Source organism: Poecilia latipinna, unplaced genomic scaffold (assembly GCF_001443285.1).
Source record: "Poecilia latipinna isolate Pla-1442-1.1 unplaced genomic scaffold, P_latipinna-1.0 Scaffold1670, whole genome shotgun sequence".
Taxonomy (NCBI): Eukaryota; Metazoa; Chordata; class Actinopteri; order Cyprinodontiformes; family Poeciliidae; genus Poecilia; species Poecilia latipinna.
The window spans coordinates 39,463-64,595 of record NW_015114286.1 but is presented as its reverse complement, the minus strand read 5'-3'; the positions used below and the strand labels follow the sequence as shown (position 1 = coordinate 64,595).

Below are 25,133 nucleotides of genomic sequence, written 5' to 3'. Positions count from 1 at the left end.
GTCAGATTTTTCGTTGTTGGAATAGTTAATCGTTTACATCCCGTGAAGTAAACGCAGCACACTTTTCATAAAACCTATATAATATTAACACTTGTTTTATTTGTCACAGGAAACTCAAATTTTTATGATCCGTTTAAAGTTTAAACGTTTTTAATGTAAAATATGGCTGAGCTATGGAGCGAAGCTTGTCCAACTTTACGAAAAACCCTGATCTGCTGGTGAAACTTTTACTTTTAAAGAGAGTTACCTTAGATTGCATCACAACCAAAAGTCAAGGCACCTTACTCCTCATTGAGTTTTGTGTATTTTGCATGTTTTTCCAATCATGTGGGAAGAGTAGGAAACAGAAAACTTATGTCTGAATTTTTCTTAAGAAAATAAAAGCATGCATTTTTAGTTTTAAAGCAGGATTACTTATTTCCACTTTTGTAATAAATTGCTCTCGCTCAAAAAAAGAAAAAAAAAAACTAGCTTCAAATTCCCTCAAAATGTTTTCTCATCAGAAATGTATTCATAAGAGTAATAAATTAAAACAAACTAAGCTCGCATTGGAAAAGAACCACTCAGGAATAACAGCAAGCATGGGCATAAAAACGTATATATCGATATTGTACCATTAATAATACAAGTAAGGCTTATACAGCTACCATGTTTGATATGTACTGTAACTCACAGTTCTCATACACAGCACGCTTAATCACAGTTACAAAGAATTCACCAGATCCTATTAAAAACAAAGGCATTGCTGGATAAGTGGTTGAAGAGCACAGTAGGAACATTTTATGTAGACCATGACAGGGAAGACTGATGATTCCTAACTGCTACACTAGCTTAACACTAGATACAGCACATTTATTGCTCTTGTGCCTTTTTAGAGCACAGTTAAACCCCCATGTTGTAAAGTTTACACACAAGAACATACAGCAGAAAGAGGATTACAAGGCTGGATCTAGTTGTGTTGAGAATGACTTCATAAAAACACCGTTTTCTCCTTCGATGCAATAAGAAACCTGTTGCTTTATGTACCTCAATACTTCATATTCACAGCTGGAACACATGAATCCACAATAAACATGTAACAGTGGCCCTTTCTTTGCAGAATGTGTCACGATTATTAGTGTGCTGACTCGTTTTAAAGATATAATTATATATTTGAGCAGCTTCTGTAAGTCCAGCACTTTCACAGTTGGCTCACGCCAAAATCTATCCATCAGACAAACAGATACAAAAAGGAAAAACAAATTATAAAATTATACAAAAAGGCTCAGACTGTTGGGTTAATATTAATAATACAAACTAAAAAAGCACAGTAGAGCATGGCCTTGCTTTTCTTTGATTGTCTGTATTTGGGTTGCTAGTCGGAGAAATCCCACGCAGCCTCTGGAGGCTCGGCGGTGGCTGATGGCGGAGTGGGGCGGGTGGGGCCCGGCGGGCTGGACACGGGCCGGTCCTCAGGGCAGGAGAGGGGCACTGCTGGGTACATCAAACTGAGGAAAGAGTCTCCGGTGTGCCGCTTCACCTGGAACACAGCAGGAAAATGTCTGATGCTGCTACTGCCAGAAAAAAGCATTTCAGGTCAAAAATTAACCACCACATTGTTTTGCTGATGAGAGTTTTATGCTTGAGTAAAAGTTAATACTTAAATGACAGAAAATGTACTTATTAAGATATTTTTTTTTGTTTAATAAACCATGACACCACCACTACTATGCTTCAGAATACGAAGAGTTCTTACGCAAGATTTAAATCTTGACTTTGCGCAGCAATAAACAATATTTGTTGAACAGGCGACTCAACTGATCAAAACAATCATTTAATGATTAAGAATTACATCATCAGACAGAGCAAAATATAGTTATGTGGAAATGTTAGTATTTTAAAAATGAAAATAATTTAAATAAATACCAAAATCAGGCAAAATAAACTTTTTTCCAAATCAGTTTCTTTCAATAAAAACATTATGAAAGTAACAAAAACTGCAGGTGTGTTTTTGGTTGAAACATCTTTGTTTTTCATTCAGTGGGTAGAAAATACAGAAACTTTACTCAAGTAAGAAAAGCGATACTTTATAATTTAATTACTCAAGTAAAAGTAACTTTTTTTCAAAAAAGTTACTCAAGTAAATGTATCCCAGCTCTGATCTGAGTGTTCATGACATCATACCTGCTTGAAGAAGGCGTGGCTCAACAGTTCAGAAGCTGACGGCCTGTAAAAGGAAAAGTTTTGTTATCATTTTTGCCGTCGTGTTTAATAACGGTAACGTAGCAACCGGCGGCGCCTCGGTAACGACCTGCGCTCCGGCTGCTGCTGCAGGCACAGCTGGACCAGGCTGTGCAGCGTCGCTGAGTGGTTTTTGGGCCCCGGGCTCTGCGGCCGGTCGGTGGGCGGCGCGGTGGCGCTGTGCGTCAGGCTCCCGGTGGCCACGCTCTCCCCTATGCCGGAGTCCACCCCGGAGCGGGACACCTTCAAGCCGCCCAGCTCGCCCAGCGGGAAGGGAGCCACGTCCAGCAGGCAGCAGTGGGAGCCGCGCAGCTTCTGAAGCAGCATCTGATCGAGACGGTCAGACGGTTTAGTGGCGGCAGGCTTAAACTCACGCGCGGCTCAGGAGGGAAGTGGTTACCTGAGTGGGCGGCATGTCCTGGAAGGGCACCCTGCCACTCACCAGCTCACAGGCTACGATTCCCAAACTGTAGATGTCCGACTTCACGCCGTAACCATGCAGGTCCTACTGAGGACAAAACCACAGGGAAACGGTACTGCTCAACGTAACACTGAAACATGCAGGGAATAAAACCAGGCTGGTCTGTGATCCAGACCAAATTAGCTTCAAAAACATTTAAAATCCAGTTTTATTGCAGTGATTAAAATAAATTAATCTACTGGATGTAATGAGTTCCAGAAGCTGATATGCACCGGTTCTTATTTCTCCATGTTGCAAATAGGAGCGCACCAATTCATGTTTTCTGATCTTTAATTCTGATTTTTTTTTTTTTTTTTTTTTTTACATATACATCTCCGGAAAAAATGAAAAAACTACTGCACTGAACCCCAATGAAAACCTCTGAACTCTTCCCGAGTTAAAACATTTGTATTATTTCTAAACGGACATGAACTTGTTTGAAATATGACAGCACTGCATCCTTTTTGTTATTTTGACAATTTCTCATTTCTCTGCAAGTAAATAGTACATTTTTGCTTGAAATTTCAGAGACATGTTGTCAGTAGTTCATAGAGTAAAAGAACAATGTTCATTTTACTCAAACATGGACCTATAAAAAGTAAAATCAGAAACAACTGATCATTTCAAGTGACTGTAAATAACTGAAACTGTCCGGCATTATAAGGTCACAACACACCTTCAATGTTCCAATCCAAACTTATTTTATTGAAAAACATTCAAAAAATATACAACAAACAACACAAACTGACTTTCTTCTTGCACTACAAAGAAAAAATAAATGCAACAGCTTTGAATCTTATTTAAAATAATATCAGTTTTATGTTCAAAAATAAGGAAATCAGTGCACTCTGATCTATAAATGGCAGATTTTTTATCTTTTGTGTCGTTTTCTGGAAGCTTCGTAAAACACAGTTGCAATTATTCAGCCACTTTTACTAAGTCTACACAGTCTAGTCAAAGTCTGCCCCACTAAAACCCAGTAATACACTGGAGTCAGTGGCTTTCCCATAATAAAAAATAAAAACATTAAAGGAGTGTGAATATTTTTCCTGACCTGTCGCAGCAGCTCTGGGCTGAGCCAGGGCAGCAGCGCCGGGCTGTGGTGCGGCATGTCGAACACGGCCCTCATCCTCTTCCCGTCGCGCATCATGCTGTAGACGCTGTGGAGGCCCGACAGGTAGACCCGGCCCTCCTCTGACAGCAGGATGTGACTGGCCTTCACCCCGCTGACCGGACAACACCAACACATGGAGACATTTACAAACACTAACAAAAACGACGTGCCTCTGGCCCACTGACCGGTGAACGTAGCCCATCCGATGCAGGTAATCCAGCGCTTTCAGGACGCCGTGCAGCAGGTAGGCGATCAGGGACTCACTCATTCCATCGGGGAAAAATGTTCTAAGTAAGGCGTCTGCAGAGCCTGCATGGGAAAAACGGAGAATAATCTGAACTCCTAAATTACTTAAACCGCTTAGGCATGCATGGAGCTTTGATGGGAGATAAAACCATGGAAGGAAGAGCGTTGCGGCTAACCGTAGGCCATGAGGGGCGTCAGCACCCACAGCTGGCAGGACGAGCAGAACACCAGGCGGGACGTCAGCAGGTTGGAGTGACGGAAGAGCCGGGAGAGAAGAACCTCGTTCTGCGGTGGGAGACATGAACTAACATGAAAACACGTTCATGTTGGTTATTAAACACTTTATTATGTAAGGAGAGGACGCCAAGAGGTTATTTAATTTAGGAGAGAAGAAGGGAAAGAAGTTTAAACAACCGTGGGTTGATGTGAGAAAGTAATCGCTCCCCTAACATCGTTTTGGAGAAGTCTTGTCTTATTCCTCTTTGTGAAATTGATTAATTTCAGCCACACTGGAGGATTTTCCAGTCTGAACTTGTTTAATGTGAGGCTAGAGCTTATTAAAATTTATACTTTGACTAGGCCAGAGCCATGTTTCAAAGATTTTAGCAGCATAGAAATAAAAACAGAAAACACAAAAATGCTCAAGTCATGTTAAAAAAAACCCAAACAACATTTAATAACAGTCTACATATCTCCTATAGTTGTATATAACGGCTTTCAATGAGATTTTCTTGAGTTATTTTCTAAGATCATTTTTGCCTACTTCATGTTGACAATCAGGTTCTATTTAAATGATTTCTTAATTTTACATTGTGGCAAAAATCAGGTGTGGATGTGGCTGATGATACTGATTATTGTTGATCAATTATTTCGTAATTTAACAAGTGAGAAACTACAATTTCACAAAAGATCAAATTTGTTTAGATTTCTCCTTTGCCTTAGAAAATTAGTTAAAATTAGTTTAATGATCTGAAACATTTAAGAAAACAAAAGTTAAAAAAAGCAATTTGTTTGATTATAAATTAATCCACTACTTTAGAAAATACCATTGATTCATACATTTAACTAATGAGACAAAAATGTGCAACACACTAGCATTTTGCTAAAAGATTTTTCTTCTACTAGTTAGGATCCTCTTCTTAGTGGTGTTAGACCAGAATATGCAAGGTCTAGCGCACACACCTCCAGATTGTGCATTAGCAGATAAGTTGTTTTTTTTTTTTTAATAGGAGAAGGCGGATTTATAAAAAAAAAGAAAAAAAGAAAAAAAACACATTGGTGTTCTTGGAAACTTTAGCAGATCTGAATGAAATGACAGTTCATAATGCTAACCTCTGGAAACCAAAACTAGAAGACTAGAACTGAAACGCATCACAAAATGACTCTTGGAATCAAGTTTTTAAGAATGATTCATTTTCCCAGCATTTTTCTGAGTACAGAGTTAGTTTGGTTTGTGGTTCTGTTGTGAACTGAGCTGAATGTTAGCACTTTATGAGGGTTAAGGTCATGTCACGTTAAAAAAAAACAAAAAAACACCCAACCTCCTAATTTGATCCCTAAAATCAGCTGAAATGACAGACGTTGGTTCTGCAACCCTGCTTTAGATTTACAAAGATTGTTACACATATTGAACAAAATCACATTCTGCTTCTGAAGAGAAAGAAAGAAAATCTGAGTCTACCATGAGCTGCAGCAGCTCCTCCTCTGTACATTCGTCCAGGTTGGTTTGCTTGACGGCCACCAGCTGGCCGGTCGGGATGTGTCGCGCCATGCTCACCTGGCTCAGGTTATTGAACCCTTTACCTGCGATACAAGGTCAAACCTCTCCATCATTCCTTTAAGACACACAGTTCAGGTCTTGTACTATATTGTGTGGGTGGCCTCACCCAGCTCGGTCAGCAGCTGGTAATGGGCCGGCTCGGGCGACAGCCCCGTGATGTCGTCGCCGCCGGCCGGGCCTTGCAGGGTGTATTCAGAACCGTCGCAGCTCTGCAGGGCATCCAATGAAAAACTGAGCGTACAAACCATCCATCTGTTTGATTATTCTGTTAAATTTAAGAATAAACCGCATCTCCAAGGCAGCCACAAATGTTGATGAAATGTTTTGTTTATAGAGACTTCGTAGTGCTTTTTATTTATGGTTTCGTCTGTGTTTAGTTTTAATTTCCTTTTTATTTATTTATTTATTTATTTATTTATGTTTTCGTGTTTCATTTTGGATATTTAATTAAAACATCTTCCTGCACCAGTGTGAAATGTTCTGTACAAAATTAAAGTTCGTTAGTCTTTGAGAAGGTGTACTTGCATTATTTTTTACATATATTATATTTATTATCGTTTTATTTAAAATGACAAAACTACATAAAATTAAAACATCACAATATTATCAGACAGGAGAGAAAAACAAATAAAACCCAGAAAAATAAACTTCGATGTTAAAAACATATTAAGTGTATTATTATGTCAATTATCAGTAAATTACTTGAAATGGTTTAAAAAAATAGCAATATTATCAATATGGGACATTTATCGTCTAGTAAAATGCTCGAGTCTCCATGTTGGATCGTTTCCCTGCTCCCAGCAGGTGGCGCTGTAACACAAAAAGCAGCAGAGTGAAGCAGTGCAGGGGGGGATGCTTGCAGGTTCTGGTGATGCAGGGAGCAAAGAGGAAACTTCCCCTCTGCATTACATCACCGCAGGAACATGGCCTTGGCAGTACATGATTTATTATTATTATTAAGTAGTTAATAATAAGTATTAATCATGAACTACTGCATTAGGGATGTAGAGGATAATGTTAAGGAAAGGATGTGCTTCCAGCTTGATATCTCCCTGAAAAAGTATTCAAGTTTGAGGGGAGTGAATACTTTTGCAAGGCTTTCATCTCTAAGCTGATGATGTCGGCTACTGACCCGAAACTGGTGGCTGGTGTCTTCATAGCGCTCCTCTATGTCCATGGGCTGGACCTGAGAGTGGGATATGCAGGAACAGTCCTGGGGAGGGGGGTGGAGGAGCAGAGGTGAGACATGCCCATACAGGAGGAAGAGGAGGAGGAGGAGGAGGAGGAAACAAAGAGGCAGCAAGCATCAGGAAACATGGCGCACCAACGCATCCATGGGCGACGATGTGATATGAGGCAACAGAAAGGGAACCGGATGATGTGACTAAAGAGTCGATGAACGTGTGAATAGATGAACCTGCTAACGCCATACAGCTCACTTTTTAGGTATCAGGATGAAAATAAACGCCTTAAAATGCCCTTAGAATCCTTCAAATAAACATTTTATTATATTATTACAGTTTAATAACAAAAAAATATATACATTTTTAAAGCAGTAAGCAGTAGGTCTGTCACAAAAAATAATTAATAACATGATGAATTAAAACAAGCTCAACTGTTTGGTGATTTGGTCTCAACTAGCCCTTTATTTAAAGGACTATTTTGTTTACATTGACTCCATAATTCATTTTATTTTTTGTTTTGTTTATTTATTTTGGATATTTAAAATGTCTTCCAGTTCCAGTGTTAAATGTTCATCTGAGTTTAAAGTTCATTGATATTTTATTACAATTATATCACTAGAAAATGGTGTCAAAACAACAATATCATCATTTGTCGCAATAACTTCGAGGACAATTTATCGATTTATCGTCCAGTAAATACGCTTCATTTTTGCTTTCACAAACACCAGATAAAAAAGAAAAGGATAATGTGCAATGTTTATTTTATTTTTTTTACTTAAGTTGTTTCTACAAATCTCTCTGTGGTTTATTGTGAGAAATATAGAAGTCACCATCCAAAAATTAGGTAAAAGAAGGAAGTGGGAGCCACTTTAATAAAAGCAGGAGTTCTGGTAATTACCTTACAGCAGGAAATGTTGCTCTGAATTAAAACTAAAAAATCCACAAAAGCAGAAACAGCACAATACAAACTTTCACCAGCGATAACATGCATACTGCACAGAAACATAAAACTTGGATGATATAAAGCAGATGCTAGCGGAGTGATGATGGCGCCCAAATCAAGTTTTGCTTTGTTCAATCCTGCTGAATTCAGTTTTTTTTTATTTTTTTTTTATTTAATCTCCTGAATTTCTAGTTTTGCTAAGTCACAGTAGAAACGCACGACGGGAAAAGAAATCCATGCTGCTTGTTGGTCTTACCAAGAAAGACATGGAGTCCTTTTGGCGAAGGTGAAGTGACCGACTTTTTCATTCGTTCGTTCAAGAGCTGCAGGGGTCCGATGGCGACAGAGGGAGACAGCAGGATGAGGCGTGGCGGTGAAGCATGACACACACGGAGGAAACTCCAGGATGAGCAGCAGGCCGGATCCGTCAGCCTGCTGGAGCTTACCTGGCTACATCAGCTGATCTTTAGCTCCAAGGAAACTCGATTCACCAGCAGACGTCCATGACGAGTGGGGATCTCAGATGGATTCCTGGAAAACAGAGTGGTACATTAAAGCTGCACTGATTGCTCAAAGTGCCACAATTTAATGTAAAATAATTTGTTACCTAATTATGCATGCTTAATTAAATAAAACTGGAAATACAGTGTTGAAAAGTAATGTTAAATGAAGTTAATATACACAAATAACTAATAATCTGCTAAAACAGCTGTGTGAAGGATGATTTATTTCCTTCCCATTTAATGAAGTGATGAGATTCTGGATTTCTCACTTCAACTAAAAGGGAATTTTACAAGTAAAAACACCAGGAAATAATCAATAATCTAATAGTGTATTTTTTATGTATTTTCTTTTTGTAAATTACTGTGAAACAGTCAATAAAACTAGGCAGCAAAAACTAATTTAATGATTTCAAAGCTTAATGGAGGATTTCCGCATTTAAATTGATGTATTTAACAAATCCTTGATATATATAGGAAATTTGTAACTATTCGATGCATCTTTTAAGCCATTTACCAAGTTAAAGCAAGTTTTATTCAAATACTGTGCTGAAAGGCTGTGTTTTAGTCCACGATAATGGCTGTGTTTGCAGAAATGTAATATTAAACATTCATTCCATGATACAAAAGACCAATTAAAATAGCCAGTTTGTATATTTATACCAGTAACCAGACTGGGAGTTGTAGTTGTTGCAGATATCTGTGTAAACAGTTGCTGCACTGCGCTAACACAGGTTACTTTTCTTATAGTTTTCTTCTTTACTTTCAATTGTCTGAGGTAAGAAAACCAAAACAGTCTGCTTACCTTCACCTCCCGATGGCGCTTCGACATAAACAACTTAAAGACACAAAGGGACGTCGGTCAGTCTGCACGACGTGTCTTTTATACGCTCCATGCTGCGCTGTTCCTTCTCCAGATTAGAATAGCGCTACGTAAAAACCTAATATTCACATAAATGTTGGAAAATAACAAAAAGACAGCTTCCTTTGGGCAGACTTTTAATTTGACACTGATAACCGGCGCTTGATTGAGGCGTGATTGGGTTTGACCGTCGCCATTAGATGATGATGGCTGCTGTGAAACGCCTTCTCTTTTCCTCCGGACAGAGATGAAGTTAGCATCCGATTCGTAGGTTTCTGTTTGGTTCAAAACTAAAGGGCTATTCCGCTGCATTTGATAACTCCACCTAGTTAAAAACAGTGACTTATCTTAAAACGTGTTCAATTTCTAATCAAATTGGGCCTTGAAATCACATATTTTAAGTTCTAACATATTAAATAAAGGATTCACAAAGTACTAGTTTGATATTTAACATAATAAATAGTTGTGGCTTCTAAATATGGCTGCAGACAGACAAAGGGAAAAGAACAGCTAACAAAATCATTCTTTTTAATTTTCAAACTGTAAACAAAACTTTCATTTATATAGTTCATCATTCACAGAGAAAAAATCTGTCCAGGTTTAACTTGTCTAAAGCAACATGGTCATACACACTCAAAATTTAAATAAATATAATAAACAAATCAAAAAGTGCCACATTTTTTCTCTTAATTTGTAATGGGAGTTAGAAAGTCTTTTTATATTTCAGACCTACTGATTTTACAGATTTCTTTTCTACAGAAGTCCGAACACTTTGCTTTTTTTTTTTTTTCCATTAAAATATGAGTTTGTTGAACAGGTAAAATGAAAAATATGCAATTAAATTTGGTAGCCGTCTGAGTATTTTGCTTGAACATGACATTTTTTGATCCTATGGGGAAAAATTTAGATACCAATGGTCTTACAGCAAAGACAGAAGTGGTAAATGTGGCGGAATGTTCCTTTAGTCAAAAGCCCAAATAGGGAGTTACGACTCGCAGGCCAACTTCATTGACATCCTTCTTCTCCATTGTTTGATGCTTCGCTAAACGGATCTCTAGGCGTGCATCGTTGGAATATCCCATGCAGTGGAAGTTTATTGACACCGGGTAAGTTTGACCATGACTGAAATGCTGCTGTAAACATAAATCAGGTTGTAATCTTTTTTTTTTTTTGAGCTCGCGGAGGAGCTGCTCGCTGACGCAACGGTTAGAAGCTGTCATCGAAGCGCACGAGACAGAATAGCGTTAGGCTAACGGGAAGAGCTTCATATTGTTTTTATCGCACAACTGTTGCCTATTTTGGTTATTATGGCAATAATGGCATACTCTCTGTTAAATATCTAAATATATGTATTTAATAACAAATCGGTGAACGCATTTCTATAGACGCATTAAACTGACAAAATAAAGGCATACCACAAGGCTTTTATTTTAAAGTAGAAGCATTTAATATTCTCTATATCACAGCATAAAACAGTTGTTTGGAAATAATTATGTATTATAAACGGGTGTTAAATCAAAGTAGTTGTTTCCAGAGGCGCATTTAGTCATAGCGGGGTCCTGTAATGGGGCCCCGGCTTCCCTTTTTTCACTCCTAATTAACCAACAACACCTGTTTGTAGCTTATTGTTGTTTCATAATACAACTAGATCTTGACTTCAACAATGTTAATTAACTACAGGAGCAAAAACAACTTTGCTAAAGTAAATACAACTTTCAAATTATTTAAGAAACTAGCCGAGTTTACCTTGCCTTAAGTGAAGGTAATAATCCCTGTGTTAACTCACAAGTTATCTAAAATCAACTAAGTTTATTTTAGAAAGCAGAGTTAATTTTAGCTTGCTGCACCAAGATCAGATTTCTTCCTGTAAATCACTGTAATGGACCCCATCAGACAACATGATGTAGGCTGAAGGATCTAAACAGATACTGACAAATACTAGCAAAACACATGGCTAGTATTAGAGCCATTATCCACAACTAGAGAAAGCATGGAACAGTGGTAACCTTCACAAGACTGGCCATCTAACCAAAATTACTCCAAGAGTGCATCCATGACTCATCCAGAAAGTCACAAAAGAACCCGGAACAACATCCAAAACATTGTAGGCCTCACTTGCCCCAGTTAAGGTTAGACAAAAAACTAAATCTGAAAATTCCCTGATGTCTAAGCATCTGTTTTTGACCTTACCTACAAGCTTGCTTGGGTTACTCAACAGGACCATGATTCAAAGCACTAAATAACCAACAGTAAAACAGAATAAATGCTTTGAAGTGGTCTAGTCGAAGTGTATGTCCTTAAACATGTAACTCATGGTTGAAATTTGATAAACGTGGCCAAGTTACAACAATTGTACAAAGAAGAAAGGGCCAGAATCCCCCCACAGTGATGTAAAATACTCATTAGTTATATTAGTATTAAGATGGGAGGTTATTAGCTGGGGCTCCAGGGAGTTGCCCACCTTTGTGTAATTAAGTCCAACTTCATCACCCATTGTAAATCCCACGCTCGTTGTTGCTGGAGTTCCAGATGACGGCTTTAACCTCAGTTTGTACTTCATTATTAACATGTTGCCATCTTCCACTGCTGTGTCGGCTCAGTGTCACTTTCTATTGCATCGCCTGCTGAATGCAGATTAGATGTGATGGGATGTGAAAAGCGAAGTAAGCAGCTGGGACTTGAGCCGCTGCTGTGGTTTTACGGTCTCAGTAACGTCGCCTCTGGTTAGTAGCAGGTCATTTTTGTGTCTGTTTGTGGTTGGGAGCCGATATTAAGCTATTAATTTCTTTGGGTTTCATAAACATTATGAAGAGAGCGGTGTTGGCGTAGCGGTCTGTGTCAGCCTCAGTCGAGGCATGACTCACAGGTCCCGGCTTTTTAAATCACGGAAACAGGAAGCATGTATTTGAAGAGCTACGGCGAGTAGGAACATAATGGATCCTGAATCTATTTACTGGGACACTGAAGGGCTGCTGCAAGGAGCGACGGAAATCTCAACAATCAGAGATCCTATGGTTTCAAATTCCAAAGTTTGGGATTTCTGGATAAACATTTCCAGACTGTAAGGTTGTGTGCGAAACATCTGCCTTAATCTCTTTTATGACCCCAGCTGTTTCAGCTTTACTGTTGTGTAACCAGACCTTGACCAAGGACTCTTGTCCTTCCAATGGCCTGATTCCTGCTACTCAGAACCTACAAAGATGCACAAGGCTGCAGCTATAGAATTAAATTAAACTGAGCTCAATAATTTACATTTTTATGATTTATTGTTTTTCTCTTTTCTTTGTTTCTCTACCAAAAACTGGGTGACAAAAATCTTCAGTTTGGCGTTTTGGTCTCAACTATCCCGTTTAGTTTGGATAATTTTTTTTACAGTTGGTTATGAGGCTGTGGCACTAATTTCTCCTGACTTTCAGAAATGCCTTCTCCTAATCTGTAGGTCAGAATGTCTTGAAGCCGCTGTGTAATCCCTGGATTGTTCACTCTGTTGCAGGTGAAGGTGTTCATGAGGTCACGGCCCATCAGCGCAGCACCAGGATGTGATGTCACGGCAGTAGCTGCCTCCCTGTCTTGTCCAGCTTTGTGTTTTTTGGGAGAGGGGCCCCTCGCTCCCACCCAGAGGACAGGACATGTATGAAGCGAAACCCCGGACGGTGGAGAAGAAGGAGTCGAGCACGGAAACAGGTCAGGAATTATTATTTTTGCTTGATTTGACTAATTTACATATGAGAAAGAATAAAATCTTGTTTTGTACATATTTTAATGTTTCTGACCTCAGATTAGTGGGTACAAAATATGTTTCTGCCCCGCCTCCCCTCAGTGCAGTATGCCGAGTCTCTGGGCCAGATGCTATTGTTAGCTTGTGTCCCAGTAAACCACATATTTGCTCAAGTGGAAGGTCATTGACTAGTACAGTACCAGACCCAAGAGAGCACACCCACACTAATTCACATAAACTCCATAGCAACAACACAAACGTACTTCCTGTTGCTCTACAGAAGCTGGAGCTTCTTCTTTTTGTGAACAAATTATGGCCTGTTAGGTGTTGGAGACTTAATTTAGGTTACACCAGTTTAATTAGGCAAACAGAAACTGTACAAAGGCAATGACAAATGCAAAATGTCTGCTTTAGAGCCAGTGTTTGGTTTTCCCACAGTAGGTTGCTATGGTAACATGGTAGCACTACAAAATCACGGTTGTAATGGTACTGTGTGTCACTGCTGTAATTTGATGAAAATGTGGAGACATGGTGAGAAAAACCATTCATCTAACAGCTTAGTCATACATCTAAAAGAACTGCATTATGGGTAATGTCGTTGGTTTAAACTGAAGAGTGTTTTTCAAAGGGTGGTTAAAAATATGCATTAGCAATGGTGTGATTTTTCGCTTCTGAGGCGAGATAAAACGCAATATTTGTTTTCACAAATGGAATAATCACTCCAGAAATAGTTATTGATTTATTGCCCAGCTGTAGGTGCTGCTCCTTGTATTTTGTAATTCTAAGTAGATTTTGATATTGGAAGTGTGATCAGGATGTGTTCCTGGTTTCCAGATGAAGGACTGGGCAACAGCGGGAGGCACTACACCTCCAGCTCCCTGGGCTCGTGTTCGGCCGGGTCCGGCTCCCTCTACCTGTCCGACAGTCAGGACTGGGTGGTTTCCCCCAGCTGCTCTCCAGACGAAACCCCCGCACAGATCAGCTCCATCTCTCCAATGCTGGCCGAAGAGACTCTGCGCTACATGAGTAAGACTGCATCCGGCTTTTCTTCCAACCAGTGTGTGTGTGTGTGTGTGAATTAAAGAGGAATGCACTGACCTCACCAGAGGGACACACAGAGGCCAGAGTCACGAGACAGAATCTAACTGGGGGGAGTTGGGTGAAAGTGGGACAGTAGGGAAGGAACACGGACAATGCCGGGTTTAAACGTCCAAAATGAGGAGGAGTACGATGCCGAAGCTGTGGAAGGTGAGCTGTTAGCATGCTGCTGTGTTCAATTTGTCAGCAAGGTCAGGGAGGGCGTTGCATGGAAATGGTTTGCTCCTGAGAAAGGAAGCAGGGAAATCTCAAACTTTGTTTGCTGTCCAATCAAGCAAGTGGTGGTATGCAGGAAGTGAGTTACCAGTCAAAGAGACAACTTCCTGTTTTCTTCACAAATGCAACAACTGCACATTCTGCATCAAAACTGTTTTGAAATGCAGTTGGCAATAAAACCAGGGAATAAAAACTGCAAAATTACAAATTAGGAAGTCTGAATTGAAGATCCATGTAACATTTTTAAGTACAGAGGTTTTATTACAGCTTGCTCCGACTATTAATAGCTCTGAAAGGAGGTCCGGTGTGCTATCAACGAACAGACACGAAGAAAACGACTTATGAACTATTTTTAGAAAGCATCATTTCTAATTAATACACAGCCTTATTAAAATATTCACTAATTTGTCTTTACTAGTGTCATTTTGCCAAGAGCAAAAGTTGGAAGTAGGTTCTCTGATTTGATGATTCGGACTGAAAGCATGCTAGAATGGCCTAGTCAAAGCATAGTCATAAATCCATTTAAGAATCTGTGGCAAAATTTAAAAACGAAAGTAGAGTTGAAGCACGGGGTCACTGTTGAATCAACCCTGATTTTCTGTAATTTTGAAACTGAAACTGATCTTATTTGTCTTAACATTAGCTACTGTCCCATTTTTTTCTGCTGAGAGAAAGGGAAACTTTTCAGATTAAAAAAAAAAGAAATCGGGATTGGTAGGTCAGGCTTTTAAAGATCGGTGATCAGTCAAGAGCTGCAATCGGTTCAGCATCTGCAGGGAAAAGTTTAACCCTGTTTCAAAACAAACCATAATTTGACCCCATTTTACGACCTGATAATTATTTATACTGCCCTTTCCACTTTCCTCTACATTCCAGTTAGTTTATTGGTACCAAAGGTCCAACCAGGCGTCAACCGTTGTGCTGTGTGAAACTCATAAATGTCAAAGCAATGCAGCTCGTTGAGCAAGAAACTGTTGAGTTATGCAATTCATTGTGGCCAGAGTCCAGCCATCTTTATTTACTGGAACTTAAGAAGTAAACGCGAGATTAAACATGATCAAAACCAGACCATGGATGTGCATCGCCTTGACCACAGCGACATGCTCCAGCCACGAGGTAAACAGATATGTGTGAGCGCACGCTGCGGCCATCTTTCGAGGTTATTTTCAGCCGGTCGGACCCAGAGGCTCGGATTACCGAACGGCGCTCTCATCTGATTTAATCTGCTTTTATTACAAAGGATAGGAGAGCTGATCTGCTGCCCCACTTTGTCCTTAATCAGTACTTTCTATTATCTTTTAGCTAAAACTGTGTCGGTTGTGCTAATATACGGTCATGTTTGCACTTTAAATCAAAGGAAATGATTATAGTGCTCAAGTCCAGCGTTGTTGGAGTGTGAAGCTGCTGCTTGTCTTTAAACAGGTGGAGCTGGGGGAGCTGTCTGTGCAGCGCTGCTGACTCTCACTCAGGTGCTAACAGCAGATCGGACTAATGAGTAGAACCTCAGAGCTCCAGAACGCTAACGTGGTTTATTAAAGCTTCTGCTTCCACTCCTCGTTTCTTCTCGTTAGTTTCTTCTTTCTGCCCAGCAAGTCTCCTTTTAAAGGTTGATTCAACAGTGCTTTGCAGAAGTCCTAGATCTCTTGAACTTTTATTTTACGAACCGGGAAAGGTTTAGCGGAAGTTTGTTCAGAAACAAAACTGAAAAGTGTGGCGTACATTTGTGTTCAAACACCTTTTGGTGCACTTACAGCTGCAAATGTTGTGAACTCCCATCTGTTTTCATTCATGTTAGATTTCGTCCATGTTTTGTTGTTCCCTTAGATGACCTGCGACAAACTACAAGTCAAACTTCTTCCCATTCATAAACTATTTTCCGGTTTGTCGCAATTCTGCACTACTTTGTTTGGCTGTCACATCAAACCCCAGAGCTGGGTAGTAACTAGTTACATTTACTTGAGTATCTTTTTTGAAAAAAATAAAAATAAAAAAAAAGGTTTTAGGAGTATTTTTACTATGCTGTTTACTTGAGTGATTTTATTACTAAATTTCTCTACTTTTACTTGAGTAAAATTTCTGGATTTTATACCCACTGAATGAAAAACAAACATGTTTTAACCAAAAATTCACAAGACAGACACACACCAGCAGTTTTTGTTAAAGTTTATAAGTTTTTTTTATTGATTTGGAAAAATTTATTTTGCCTGATTTTGTTACATGAATTATTGTCATTTTCATCCTTAAAATACCAAAATTTCCACTTAACTTTATAATTTGGTCCATCTGATTTTGTAATTTTGAAATATTAAATGATTGGTAATTTGGTCAGTCTCTCAGTACTTGAGTAGACTTTTTACCAAATACTTTTATACTCTTATTTGAGTAAAAATCCTGGTTAAAAATCTGTCAAATCCTGATTAAAATACATTAAAGCTCATAGTTGTAACGTGTTGAATACTTTTGCAAAGCACTGCGTTCTTCTTAAACTGTACCGTCTTTTTTTCCCTTCTCTCTCTCTAGCTTATCTTGCTTTGGAGCCCTCTCCTTACTCCCATCCCGGCTCTCAGAGCCTCTCCAAAGGTATCCCTCTCTCCCCTTCCTGCCTCCTGAAACTCTGAAACTTTCTAATTTAACATCGTTGTGAAAGTGGCTTCACTTTCCCTGCACTTGGAGCCATTTTTTGCCTTCTGCCTGTAGAGAACAGCAGGAAATGCGCTTAGATCTGTTTGGCGTGTCTTTTATTTGGGTGTGTTGCGAGTAGACAGAACCTTTTGGTAAATAGAAAGTAGCATACTAGCCATTCCTTAAGTTTGGAGTGAAACTGGTTTTATTTTGAGGTGCATGAGTGTAAGTTTTGGTTGCATGTGCATGCTAGATAACGTGTAAGCTAGCTTACGGTGATTTTTAAAAAGCTTTTTCTGCCTCAGTCCTCGGTGCCGATCGAGTCGAGCAGATGACCAAAACCTACAATGACATTGAAGTGGTCACCCATCTTTTGGCTGAGGTAGCTATCCCTGGATGACAAGCATTTGTCAGCCGGTAACCGTAGTAACCTCCTGCGTTCTTATTGGACAGCGAGACAGAGATCTGGAGCTTGCGGCTCGGATTGGTCAGTCTCTTCTGCAGAGAAACCACCTGCTGCAGGAACGAAACGACGCCGTGGAGGAGCAGCTGGCGCAAGCAGTGGACCAGGTAACTCATTACAAATTATGGCACTGGAAATCATAATGTTTAGAGAATGAGTCTCCACATTTACGTCATAAAGGAACTAAATGATTGAACTACAGAATTATTTAATCAGTTTGTTTTTTAACCTCATTACTCATACAAGCCACATAAATTTCAAATAACAGCAACATAGTTTAAATTTAAAGTTTCCCAAAAGGCTTATTTGAGATGAAAATTAAACCTTTTAGCCACAAAGGATAGAACAAACCTACATCTTTCTGAGAATACAATTCCCATGTTGATGCATGGTGGTAGCAGTATCATGCTGCTTGTATGTGAATGACTTTTGCTTATTTTCAATTTTTTTTTCGGCATGTTTCAGTTCACTCAGCAGTGGAAATTAAATGTACATAACAGTTTCATCTGCATAAAACATGCTTGAAACTTACAAAATGGCCATAAAATTTTAACTTTTTCTTTTGTTTAACCCAACTCCAAACAGGAGTTTAAAGTTTAAGCTGAAATCTGGTTAAGATTATGTCTGAAGAGAGTAAATGGAGCAAAATTTTCAAATTCAAATAAAATATTTGACTAAATTTGTCCAGTCAAATTACAAGGTTTTCTACATTCCAGGTTCACCAGCTGCAGCATGAGCTAAACAAGAAGGATGAACTGCTCCGGATCGTGGCCAGCGCCTCGGAGGAGGGGGAGCACGACCCCACCGTGTCGACCCCCCAGCAGCAGCCCCAGCTGCTGGGGGGGGCTGCCGCCGTCGCTGCGCTCGGCCAGCTGGAGCAGCTGCAGAACAAACTGGAGGAGCTGGAGGAGGAGAACCTGGCACTCAGGTCTGAGGTATGGAGCTCCCAAGGTGGAAAAATTAAAGAATTAAATGAATAAAAATTGTAGATTTGTTCCAAAAGACAGTGTTTTTCTTCCAGGCATGTCAGCTGAAGCGAGACACCATGACGTACGAGGAGAAGGAGCAGCAGCTGGTCAGCGACTGCGTCAAAGAACTGCGTGAGCCGGCATTGATCTAAACTATTCAATTATAGATACATTTATATTTGTTTGATTGTTTCAGACACTGTGGTGGCTGAACCTCGTACTGATGCATCTTCCTCCTCACAGGCGAGTCCAACAGTCAAATGGTGTCTCTAACAGATGAACTGTCTCAGAAGAACGAAGAGCTGCTCAGACACCAGGAGGAAATCGCTCAGCTGCTTTCTCAGATTGTGGAGCTGCAACACAGAGTGAAGGAGGTGAGAGCGCCTGGATTTTAGAAGCCTAACCCACATAACGACCAAAAGCTGGAGTAAAGACGTGCTGTCTGTTGGTTCTCTGAAGCTGGCTCTGGAGAAAGAAGAGCTGAGGATCCACCTCCAGGCCTCCAAAGATGCTCAGAGACAGCTCACAGCAGAGGTACACATCCAATTTTGTGTTCGCATTAGTGTTGCAAATATTTTAACTTTGTAAGTTAATCCTGTGTTTTTTCGCTCTGGCAGCTGAACGAGCTGGCAGAGAGGAACGCAGAGTGTGTGGAAATGCTCCACGAGTCGCAGGACGAGATCAGAGAACTGCGCAGTAGAAGCAGTCCCTCCTCCGGGATGCGACGACATCTTTCATACGGCCTCTTCCCCATGGTAAGAAAACGACTTCCAAATCAGACATTATTATACATGTAAAAATGATTTTAGTTGGTCGATTTAGGAAATCTTATCCCAAACAGGAATCGTTGGCAGCAGAGATCGAGGGTTCAATGAGGAGAGAGCTGAGCATGGATGAGGAAACAGCCTTTCAAGACCAAAGGTTGGAGACGTAAATCTGACTGTTTCAGCATTGCCTTTCTGAATATTTATTATACTTTCAACTCTTTATTTCAAGCATTTTAAGCTTTAAGACATAAAATGTATGCAACAGTGTCATCTGCATATATTAGAAATGTGCTCTGCTCTGTACAGTTTCTAGAAAACAATGGTTTTGATTTAGAGAGATTGAAGGTCTTGCACTAAATGTAGCGAAACAAACCGAGTGAAATGATTCAAAATGTCAACATGTAGTTGCTGGTTGGTGCCAGGAAAAGAGGAATTTGCAATCTTATATTTTGAAGATTTCTTTTAAAGAAGTGTTTGGGGTTTTTTTCTTGAAAAGTTTGAAAATGCTGAAGTGAAGCAGTGTTTGGTTCTTAAACAATCCTGCGGTTTTAGTGTTATGCTCAGGAGGAGTGCAGCAGATGTCAGACAGTTCCCAAAATCACACACAACAAAAAAATAAAAAAAACTTGGAAAAGTTCAGTCCAACCCTGCCAGACGGTGCACAGGGTTAAATAGATTACTTGTAACAACGTCATCTGCATATAATCGACGTTTACAAATCAGAAAAAAAAAACTTATTTTTATTTTTCCCTGTCAGAATTTCTCAAAAGAGAGTCTTCCAAACAGTCCGCTCGGTCAACGCCTCAGCATCTCGCGCTGCTTTGGCTACCCCGCCCATCCCCGGTTCTGGACAGAGTTCTCTAGTGATGACCGCCCAACCTTTCCAGTCAGCACAAGGGTAAGAAACCTGTATCTGACCTACAGTCAAGACATTATGACATATCCTAAGTCGGGATGTATATCTTGTTTGCAGGGACGAGGTACAAATGGGAAAGCCAGGACTACCAGGAGGAAATGACCTCACCAAAGCTCTCCATCGACTCTCTTTAAGGCGGCAGAACTTCCTGTCTGAGCGTCAGTTCTTCCAGGCGGAGCGTGAGAAGAAACTGCAGAATCAGACGGGGGCAGAAGCCGACGGCGAGGGCAGCGACTGCAGCTCCCCGATGGGCAGCGTGCTCTCCTCCTTTTCCAACCTCTCCGATCTCACAGTCGGCTCCACTGTTTTTAAAACCTTCCTGCCGGAGAAGCTTCAGATCGTCAAACCAATGGAAGGTAATGTTTCCACTGTCGCTATTTATCAAAAGAAAATTTACATTCTAATAAAATTTTTAAACAAATAATGTATTTTCTACTCTTTCATGCGAATACTGACATGTGAAATAGAGACACTGAAACAGAGTTTTGGCTATTTATTTTTTACGTTTTAAGCTAGTTTTAGCTTGACTTGCCATGTAAAAAAATGATTTTGATTTAAATAGGCTTGTTTTTCATTCTTTTACATTAGCTTCAAATCTCAGAAATAATTATCTATAGATTTACTTTTCTCAAATATTTGTTCATTCTTATTGGAGAAAGTTTTTATTTATTTATTTTTTATTTAAAACAACAGTTTAAAATGAGCTGAATTACATTAGCTTGATTATGCTAACTGGCTAGTGAGCAAAGATCCCAATTTAGGAAACTGCTATTTAAAACAGTGGCCATGTTATTAATTAATAGATGTTGGTTCAGACATTTTAATCACTTTTTGAGCTAAATGTCAAAAGTTTGCATCGTAACTTTAGCTTGTGAGCTGTTTAGTTTTTACTTCAAAATATAAAAGTATTCCCTACACTTAACTTATTTTTGTGTAATGTTAAAGCCTTATTCCAAACTTAAAATTCTATACACAAAATGTCATAATGACTAAATATAAATTTTAACATTTTTGGAGGCTTTACTCACCTTTGATAGCGTTACGGCCTCTGGTTGTCTTCAGGTTTTCTTCATGGGTTCAGTCAAATATGGTGGGCAGCATTGGTACCAAGAGATTTTTAGGTTTTTAAAAAAATCGATTGGAAATCCAGACCCACCAGTCTACTCAAGGAAACTGATTGTTCCTGAAACTGTGTGGCTCTACAGACAAATTCTTCCTTGTTTAGTTTCTGCTCCAATATGCACTGTCCTTTCCAAATTTACATCACGTTATGTTTGTCCTCAGGCTCCCTGACGCTTCATCACTGGCAGCAGCTTGCCCAGCCTCACCTGGCCACCATCTTAGACCCGCACCCTGGGGTTGTGACGAAGGGTTTCAGACCCCTGGCTCAGGATGCCATGTTCCAGCTGTCAGACATGGAGGAAGACGAGGAGGCTGAAGAGCACAGAGAGACTGCTGCCCTTGAGAAAGGAACAGCCGAAAAGGGTAAAGAGGAGCTGGATGAGGAAGAGGAGGAATGCGGGATAACCTTCAACGTACGCTGTTCATCCACACCTGAGGACAGAAACCATCCTGTTGCACCTCTCCCCTCGATCCAATCAACATCACCTGGAGCGCCTTCCACTTCCTCCTTTGTCCCTTCGGACCTCTGTTTGACACCCAATCACGTCACAGAGAAATCCAACCAATTGGCTCTCCCCATTCCAGGAGCTTCTACAACTACTGTCCAATCACAAAGTAGAGCTTCCACCTCAACATCTTCTTCTTGTGGTACAGTTCTTAAAATGTTAAGACTTTAATGTGACACCATCACTGTGAGATTTTCTCATGAGTTTGTTTTGTGTTTAGTCCAAAACCCAGGAAAGAGTCAGAGCTCCACCTTCTCGACCTACACCTTCACAACCTGTCGTATTCTCCACCCTACTGACATCACACAGGTCACACCAAGGTAAGCCAACTTTAGACCGTGACAAAGAAAATAAGGTAAAACATCAGATTTGGAAGCGCTGTTTTGAGAGAGAAGTTGAGATAACTCTAAATTCAAAGTCATTTTCTTGACTTCTTTGTGTTTTCCAGCTCTCAGTCGTCCGTTTCAGCAAACACGCCCAGCTCCATGAGAACGGGTCCCAGTACTCCGGTAACTCCCTGCAGGCTGAGTTTGGGTGACTCCTTCCCGCCTCGACGCCCTCCAGCTCCCCCATGTGGTCTGGCCAAACTGGTCCTAGAGAGAGGTATTTCTGCACAGGTTTCCTCTGATGTACCCTCCCCATTGCCCAGATCTGCTCCAAGGCAACCCCTGTTGCGACTCATGCCAAGCACACCGCCCAACTCCCCCTCTCACTCTCCCACTCCCTCACCGTTGCCTACGGAGCCTCGCCAACATCCGTCTGACAATTTTCTAGCCTCGCGGCCTGCAGAGCTTTTTCTCCAAGATGTGTACGGGTTGAATCTGGGCCGAGCACCACATCCTGACCTGCCCAGCCCTTCCCAGGAAACCCCCAGCCTCTCCTCTTGTTCTAAGCCAGGCCGTGACAAGGCCAACCCACCCAGCGTTAGTCTGGTAGAAAGACTTCGTCGTTTGGGGTTCACTAAGGTGCTGCACAATTCAGAATCTGACACTCCAGTGCCACACCAAGAGTCTGCCACGTTTGTGTCGGCAGGCGGTGGAAGTCTGATGGACGGCCTGCGGCGCAATCAGAGTCTCCCGGCGATGATTGGCGCCAGAGCAGGTAGTAAGTCGACCGGACATCCTCCTCATCCAACCTCCCTGGCTATCCCCCCGCCACCTTGGGGAAACCTTAAAGAACGACGCCGGCATCTTGCCTCCATCTCGCACCCTCCAAGAAGTTCAAAACACTAAAGGAAGGAGCCACACATCGCTAACACCTCCACTTACTCCATTTCCTTTCTGCCTTTTGGAGAGAGGAGTCAGGGAATCAGCAGGAAGAACAGTCCCTCCTTTTCATGACGCCGGTTGAAAGCACAATTGAACTCACCTGTTTTTAGTGATGCTGAGTTTTCTCAATGTACTCATCCGACGTGACGCTTGGCCTTAGCTTGACTCTTGCGTTGGGTTTGCATTTCAGTAATTCTCGTGAGACTCTGGATGTTCAGGTGCAACTGGAAGCAGGATTCCTTTGTAGTCAGGAAAAGGTCTGGAATTTGACCTCAGTATCTTCCCAAGTCAGGATAATTTGAGGAAATGAACAGTTCGGAAACTTTTTTTTTTTCTGCAGACCAGACTTTATTCCCAATCCTAATATCTAAAGATTCTTTCTTCTTTTTACTGAATACTCTCTTTTCATTTTCTCCTTTCTGCATAAATTTCTTTTTATTTTGTATCCTTTTCCCTTCCTTGTATCTGTCGCCTCCTTTTTACCTTTTTTCCTGTATTTTCTGTAAAATCAATTAACGTTGGCGTGTTTATGTTTTAAAATGAAGGTAAACTTTGAAAGTTGAGCCTGGAAAAGTATGAAACTTCTCCAGTAAAGTCGTAGAAATCCTGTGAGGGAGTAAGTAAAGTAAACTTGTAAGTGTCTGAGGGTTTGTGGAAGTCGATGAGAAAGAACAAGGAAAATGTTGTGGAAGAAAGAAAGAAAGTTTGTTTTTGTTCGATAATTAGGGAAAGCGGTGACCCGACTGAACAACTGAGCATCCAGAGTCTCGCTGTTCCAAGGGCTTGTTCTGTAATCAGCAAGAAGAACTGTAGAGCAATGTCATCCCAGCCTATAACCCCGTAAATGCTGATTATGTCTGCTTCTAGAAAGACGAGCCTCTGGTGTCGGTGGAAGAGCGATCCTACTTGCTTTTATTACTTAGGCGCCAGCTAGAAGGCTTAAAGCATAACATAAAACTGCCAGTCTAATCCTGTAGTCCAGCCATGCCTGTAAACATACCAGTGTTGGGTTTATTTTTACTGTTAATATACCTTAACTTTTCCGTCCGTGTGGTGTGGCAAAAGCATCTGCATGAAAAGCAACATTGCCTACATGTCCCAGCATGCATCTGGAGAAAAGGTTAAAGCAAGGCTAAAACCAAAATAGATTAAATTTTAAAAATAGGGAAGGAGTAATGGGGTGTGGGAGGGATCTGTATTTCTTCAGGTTTTTGTGTTTTGTGTGTTTTTATGAATATGAGGCCTTAAATAGAGGCAAGCACTGTTTTCAATAAAGTTTGTTGCTATGTTTTAGTTGCACTTAGTCGGTTCTGGGGATCATTGCTGAACTAACCTGAACATATTTGATTTTTCTCAGAAGTCAGCTTCAGACTAAAGGAAAAGGGAAATGCAGTACCAACATTGGCCAGCAGGTGGGAGCATTTCCCACCTAGAAAGTACTTGAAATCAGCCATGTTCCTAAAATGCCTAAACATTAACTCGTATCTGCTCTTTTGTTTTATAGCTAACCTTTACCGACATCTATATTTAAATCCTGACATTAATGAAAACATGTTTTGTCTGGTAACGATATAAGCTAATAATTTAACTAATGTTGCATTTTTTTTCCACAGAGGGAATTCATGTGTATGTGAAAAAAACTTTATTTTTGTTAAAAATAAATATTTCAGGCTTGTATATGTTTGAGTAAGCATTGTGAAAAGGAGAAAATGACATGATGGAGGCATGAGTATTTTCATCTTTTCCTTGTAAAATTGACAGTTTGGCTTTGTGGCTTTTGATGGATTAACCTTCTAAAATATAAACACAACTTACTGGTGTTTCCCAGCTGTAATCAGGATCCTATGTTGTCTCTTTTGTAAAATAAAGCTACTGAAATTAAAATATCTGGTTTATTATGAGAGGTTTGATTGGGGATGTTGTGTAGGAACTTAAGATAAAAGGTGTAAAGTAGGCCTGTCACGATAAATTTTGCTGAGCGATTGTCTAAAAAATCACTGCAATAAACAATATTGTTTTAAGACCTTTTGACACTGATTTAATGGAAATAATGCATGTGATTTCCTGCCATAGATAGATACACTTTATTTTCAAAAGAACACAAACAAAAATAAAATTAAAATGGATTCTCAGTCTCCATTAACAAAAAACGTACTTGAA

At 40.2% G+C, this 25,133-nt stretch overlaps 2 protein-coding genes across 5 annotated transcripts; one reads left to right on the top strand and one right to left on the bottom strand.

The window, feature by feature from the left end:
* Positions 1 to 580: 580 nt before the first annotated feature.
* On the bottom strand, positions 581 to 11,910 carry stradb (STE20 related adaptor beta). Of its 4 annotated transcripts, none has more exons than XM_015059940.1 (13): positions 11,771 to 11,910; positions 8,394 to 8,478; positions 8,204 to 8,270; positions 6,953 to 7,033; positions 5,927 to 6,029; positions 5,722 to 5,843; positions 4,217 to 4,325; positions 3,980 to 4,103; positions 3,735 to 3,906; positions 2,621 to 2,725; positions 2,291 to 2,547; positions 2,164 to 2,206; positions 581 to 1,519 (listed from the first exon to the last, which is right to left on the bottom strand). In XM_015059940.1, exons 3-13 carry the CDS (start codon positions 8,213 to 8,215, stop codon positions 1,355 to 1,357), a joined length of 1,293 nt encoding a protein of 430 aa, XP_014915426.1. In that variant the 5' UTR covers positions 8,216 to 8,270; positions 8,394 to 8,478; positions 11,771 to 11,910; the 3' UTR covers positions 581 to 1,354. The 4 variants fall into 4 exon arrangements, with proteins under 4 accessions (XP_014915426.1, XP_014915425.1, XP_014915428.1 ...); XM_015059939.1 differs by lacking the exon at positions 11,771 to 11,910 and adding an exon at positions 9,253 to 9,540; XM_015059942.1 differs by lacking the exons at positions 6,953 to 7,033; positions 11,771 to 11,910 and adding an exon at positions 9,253 to 9,540.
* Positions 10,310 to 24,600, top strand: trak2 (trafficking protein, kinesin binding 2). The gene is made up of 17 exons (XM_015059932.1): positions 10,310 to 10,415; positions 12,803 to 12,993; positions 13,862 to 14,053; positions 16,862 to 16,921; positions 17,269 to 17,345; positions 17,417 to 17,533; positions 18,143 to 18,361; positions 18,448 to 18,526; positions 18,638 to 18,768; positions 18,854 to 18,928; positions 19,012 to 19,149; positions 19,236 to 19,315; positions 19,919 to 20,059; positions 20,135 to 20,433; positions 21,362 to 21,847; positions 21,926 to 22,025; positions 22,154 to 24,600. Exons 2-17 carry the CDS (start codon positions 12,939 to 12,941, stop codon positions 22,935 to 22,937), a joined length of 3,033 nt encoding a protein of 1,010 aa, XP_014915418.1. The 5' UTR covers positions 10,310 to 10,415; positions 12,803 to 12,938; the 3' UTR covers positions 22,938 to 24,600.
* The last annotated feature ends 533 nt before the right edge of the window (positions 24,601 to 25,133 follow it).